Source organism: Pelophylax lessonae (assembly GCF_965119305.1).
Source record: "Pelophylax lessonae genome assembly, chromosome: 5".
Classification (NCBI taxonomy): Eukaryota; Metazoa; Chordata; class Amphibia; order Anura; family Ranidae; genus Pelophylax; species Pelophylax lessonae.
In genome coordinates, this window is record NC_138772.1 from 283,576,230 (window position 1) to 283,582,229 (window position 6,000).

Consider the following 6,000-nt stretch of genomic DNA (forward strand, 5'->3'; position numbering starts at 1 on the left):
GCAGGGAATGTCACCAATCCTTTAAAAAAAATAAATAATAAATGCAGCCATTCAGAACCGCATGGTGCTGTAGCACCATGCGGTTTTGAGCACCCAAAACTGTGCTGCGTTTGCCAATGTGCAGGGGTGCCTTGATTGGACAGGTACATGTTCCCACTCAAGTTCTGGGACACATCACAGGTCCCAGAAGACTGCTGGACCATTCACAAGGCGTGGCACGGCGCAGCAGGAAAGGCTTCACTTCCTGTTTCCGTTTCATGCTTGGCTGGTGACTGCACCCAAAGAGATTGAAGAATTGGTTTGGGTGAGGACACTGCTGGATCCTTGGACAGGTAAGTGTCCTTATATTAAAAGTCTGCAGCTACAGCTAAAGCCTCTTTAACTCAATAACTATAACTAATTTGCCTACCTTGATAATTTTGCCTTGTTTTTAAAAGTCTTATTCTTTTATATGGTACAGTGTTCAGTTAAAAAGGGAAGTAAACCCATCAATTTAATATTTTAAAAAAAAAGTAAACAGAAACGCTAGCTGTCACATTGGTTGTGCTATCAACCAAACTGTCAAACCATCTAATGGCAGGTGCCATAACAGATCACATGTGCAGCATCATGGAAGTTGCAGATTAAACATAGGCCAAGATGACAGTTTCCTTGCCTGAAAACGATAGGAGGGTTTACTTCCCCTTTAATACACTGTTTTTTTTTACTTAATTACAAGATAGCAAATGGTGAAAACATTTTATAAAAAATGTATAAGTTTTATTTATTTAAACACCACTCCTGCATTCTTCTTTCACAATGACTATTACAACCTAAGGCCCCTTTCACACTAGCGGACCGTCCAGATCCGCCTGTCAGTTTCAGGCGGATCTGAACGGATGCCCCATGCATCTCTATGGGGCATCGGATGTTAGCGGAGACATTTTCGCCGACATCCGATCCGGTCCGTCAAATCCGGATAGATGGAAACCCTATTTTCCATCCGTCTGACGGATTGGATGAGAACGGACAGGCGGTCCATTCTCATCCGATTCCCCCATAGAGGAGATTGGGGATCTGACACCTCTGTCTCCGTACACAGAGCGGAGACGGAACTGTCATCCGCCTGCTCAGCAGGAGAGATCGGCAGATCGATCGCCCGCTAAGCAGTACGGCTAAGTTGACGGAACGGAGCCGTGTGAAAGGGGCCTAAAAAAAGTTTTTTTTTTTTTTTTTTAGTAGCAAACCAGACTGTCATGGTGATCATACGATTGGGTACCATGCTAACTGGTCCCTGCATGTGATCTGAAGCTTACAAGTGACAATGCAGTCTCAGAACTCAGCAGTCTCTATTAAGCATGAAATTAAACAGATAGAGCTGCATTTCCAAGTACTTGAGTTGCAATAAATTCTCTGCAACTTTACACAGTAGTGCCATCATCCTACTTTACGTAGTTGATAACTATCAGCAAAGAGCTGGTCAGGCACTTGATGATTTACAAGGGTGGAATGTGAGCCAATCAGGAGCAGCATTGCGTTCTGTATGATGTAGTCTAAAGCCCCATACACACGCGCAGATCGTCGTCATACAAATGTTCGTCTTTTCTCCCCGGGATGTCGGTGTCTGTTGAAAAGTGCAAAGACAGCACAAGAATTTTGTCTGCAGACTTCAGCTGACTGCAGAAGTGATGTCATGTAATGGTTAACTTTCCCTGTGTTTTTTATTTTCTGAGCATGCCCAGTCTTGCAAATCTGCGGTCTGTCGGCCGAATTCTGTACTGACAGGCGAACAATCGTCCGTTCTGGTGTCCGCAGACAAAAATTTTCATGTTTGCAAGAAAGACTTTTGTCCGCGGATTGTGCGCAGACAGCTGTCGGAGGCACCATACTAACACGCGTACAATCGGCAGATCTTTCGTCCGCCGACGTTTGTATGCCGACGATCGGTACGTGTGTACGGGCCTTTAGAACTAGTAGTATGCACAGGTGCACACTGCTGTTTCTCAGACAGAATGTTTATATTCTCATTACAAGTGGAATCATGCCTGAGGATACGGAGATGAGATTGTAGTCATTTCCGTTGGGGTGGGGGGGGCGAAGAAACAGCAAGTTTCAGATGCAGGTAGGAATTCACTAAAAATAAACTCTCCCTGTGGCTTATTAACATCAAACAAGTCCCCAAAAACAACATTTATCTTTTTCAAAAGGAAATTCAACTGCATTTTTGTTTGAAATACAGGATTTTACACTGCTGGCCCCTTTCCTTTTTTGTTTTTATATTCTTCTATGCACACAGCAGCATGTACCTTTTGTATCCAGTAATTCTTATTGTGGCTGGGAGAGGTTCCCTGAGAGCAGACATAAACTGCTCCCATTCACCTTCAGGCACAAGCTTCAGTTCTTGATAATAATGTTCAAAGAGTTTGTTTTCTTTTATGATTTCAGCATAGCCACCTTCCCAGGCCTTAGAGAGAACACAAAGTAATAGATTAATGCAAGAAACAGATTCATAAACTATAAAGAGTTAACTTAAGCTGTATTTCATAATGTAGCAGAACAATTAAAATCATACTTCTTAGCAATGCAAAACCTATTTAGGGAAAAAAATGGAAGCCAGAGTATGGCTTTTGAGTGATTAGCTGGCACAACTACTAGCGTTCATCTGTGTTAAGATCCTGTGAGAAGAATTTCTCTGTAAGGTCAAAGAAAAATTCCCTTCTTTTACAAGATTTTAGGGCTGAAACAACGAATTAATCAATCGACAACTAATCGCTGATGAAAATTGTTGTCAACGATTTTCATAACCCATTAGTTGGTCAGCTGATTAGTTATGCAGAATGCATTATTTGTTTACATATCAGAAAATAAAGTGGGAGCACACAAAGCTCAATACAACGTCCATACATGTCAGTATACACAATGCAGCACACATACAGCTAAATACAACGTCAATACATGTCAGTATACACAGTGCAGCACACACAGCTCAATACACCGTCCATCTCCGACAGTGAATACCGGGGCCCGGCTGGCTGATACACATTTGTGCCGTGGAGTTGGCATCGCAGTGTCAGAGCCGGACAGGCACTCGCTCCAGTGGTAGCCGCTCAGATCGCCCGCCGTTCGGGAGGACAGGGGAGTGGTATGCAGTCTCCATTTGATGGAAGTGTGAAAAAAATTGTTGTTTGCTACCCTTGAAACACCAGCAATATACATACATATACACACATACATTATATATATATATATATATATATATATATATATATATATATATATATATATATAAAAAAAAAAAACACTATAAAAAGCTGCTGCTTCCACATCTAGATGAATAAAAAAAAAAAAAAAATATATATATATATATATATATATATATATAATAGCGCTGCTTATAATGGTGATAATAAACCTATAATATCATAGCATGCAACATAAAAATATGAATACTATATAAAGTGCAATTCAAAAGCATTAATCCCCTATAAAGTGAAACAATGGTGCAGAGACCTCATCTCTGATTAAAGTGCAAGTGAAACAATGTATCCTGGAGTGTTGACAAAATAAAGAAGCCCTCCAAAGTGCGACAGTGCAAAAAAAGTCCAAAGAAATTTCTAGCAAAAGGTGCAATAGTGAAATAATTCTGTGTATGTTCACTCTTTAACCACTTCCATACAGGACACTTTCACCCCTTCCTGCCCACGCCAGCTTTTAGCGCTGTTGCATTCTGAATGACAATTGCGCGGTCATGCAACACTGTACCTAAAACAAATTTATGTCATTTTTTTTCCCACAAATAGAGCTTTCTTTTGGTGGTATTTGATCACCGCAAGGTTTTTTCTTTTTTGCTAAACAAATAAAAAAAGACCAAAAAGTCTTTGATTGCCATCCCTGGTGGCCATGGTGGGCATCCCTGGTGGTTCTAGTGGCACCCCCCCCCCCCCCCGAGGGTCTGCACTGGTAATCAATGATCCGATTACCAGTGCAGACCCCCAATGTCATGAGAGCCGCAGATCAACAGCTCTTCTTGTGTACTATGTGACCAGCTGTGATTGGACACAGCTGGTCACATGGTAAAGAGCCTACGTCAGAGATCTGAGATGCGGTGTGTCAGAGTGACACGCCGCATCACCGATTGACGCTCATATGACGTCAGGATAATGCAACCACTTCCCGCCGTCAATTGCCTATAGGCCAGGCGGGAAGTGGTTAAGTTCCGTGCTGCAATCACCAGGTGAAGTGTCTGCTCACCTCCACAATTAACCCACTAGGGGTTTCAGGCATTAATAGGTTATAGACTCCCATCTGTTCTCTGAGTCACTCCACAATAATGGATATTACTCCAAATAAGCACATGTAGAGATAAAAAAGAATCTCCAATGGTGCAGTACCCACAAGTTCACGAAACAAACAAAATCCCAGCTTCAACCATTAAACTCACATTTATTCAATTAAAAAGCAGCTTTAACATTCACAAATCCAGGATGATCTCAAACGTTAACATCAAACCTGCCCACCGCTTGTTACCTAGCAGTGGGCAGGTTTGAGGTTACATTTGTGATCATCCTGGATTTGTATTGCACCATTGGAGATTCTCCTTTTTATCTCTACATATGCTTATTTGGAGTAATATCCATTAATGTGGAGAGACCAGACGGGAGTATATAACCTATTAATGCCGGAGACCCCTAGTGGGTTAATCGTGGTGGTGAGCAGACCCTTCACGTGGCGATTGCAGCATGGAACTTAAAGAGTGAACATACACAGAATTATTTCACTATTGCACCTTTGATAGAAATTTCTTTGAACTGTTTTTGCACTGTCGCACTTTGGAGGGCTTCTTTATTTTGTCAATACTCCAGGATACATTGTTTCAGTTACACTTTATTTAATCAGAGAGGAGGCCTCTGCACCATTGTTGCACTTTATAGGGGATTCATATTTTGAATGTGTTACATGCTATGATATTATAGGGTTTTTTTTTTTTTTCTTCATCATCACCATTTTAAGCAGTGCTATCACATATTTTTTTAATTTGTTCATTTAATGGAAGGTTTCCACAAAACAGTCTTTCCTTAATGCCAATTAAAGCCATATTCGCTGTGCATAGCGATTACCAGTAAACTGACAGTGGGAGATAACGGCAATTTAAATAAAACACTTCCTGAAAATGTTCACACAAATACAATTTCAACCACAGCATACACAGTGCAGCACACCTACAGCTCAGTACACCAACCATACACGTCAGTATACACAGTGCAGCACACAGAGCTCAGTACACCAACCATACACGTCAGTATACACAGTGCAGCACACCTACAGCTCAGTACACCAACCATACATGTAAGTATACACAGTGCAGCACACAGAGCTCAGTACACCAACCATACACCAACCATACACGTCAGTATACACAGTGCAGCACACCTACAGCTCAGTACACCAACCATACATGTAAGTATACACAGTGCAGCACACAGAGCTCAGTACACCAACCATACACGTCAGTATACACAGTGCAGCACACCTACAGCTCAGTACACCAACCATACATGTAAGTATACACAGTGCAGCACACAGAGCTCAGTACACCAACCATACACCAACCATACACGTCAGTATACACAGTGCAGCACACCTACAGCTCAGTACACCAACCATACATGTAAGTATACACAGTGCAGCACACAGAGCTCAGTACACCAACCATACACGTCAGTATACACAGTGCAGCACACCTACAGCTCAGTACACCAACCATACATGTAAGTATACACAGTGCAGCACACAGAGCTCAGTACACCAACCATACACGTCAGTATACACAGTGCAGCACACCTACAGCTCAGTACACCAACCATACATGTCAGTATACACAGTGCAGCACACAGAGCTCAGTACACCAACCATACACGTCAGTATACACAGTGCAGCACACCTACAGCTCAGTACACCGACCATACACGCAAGTATACACAGTGCAGCACACATACAGCTCAGCACACCGACCATACACGT

At 42.1% G+C, this 6,000-nt stretch overlaps 1 protein-coding gene across 1 annotated transcript in view; it reads right to left on the minus strand.

Moving 5' to 3' along the window:
- NSUN2 (NOP2/Sun RNA methyltransferase 2) overlaps positions 1-6,000 on the minus strand; it is a 94,729-nt gene that overhangs the window by 82,382 nt on the left and 6,347 nt on the right. The window contains exon 2 of the mRNA XM_082257992.1: positions 2,286-2,443. Within this exon, the coding sequence (XP_082114118.1) occupies positions 2,286-2,443 (158 nt within the window). The remainder of the gene's footprint in view (positions 1-2,285; positions 2,444-6,000) is intronic.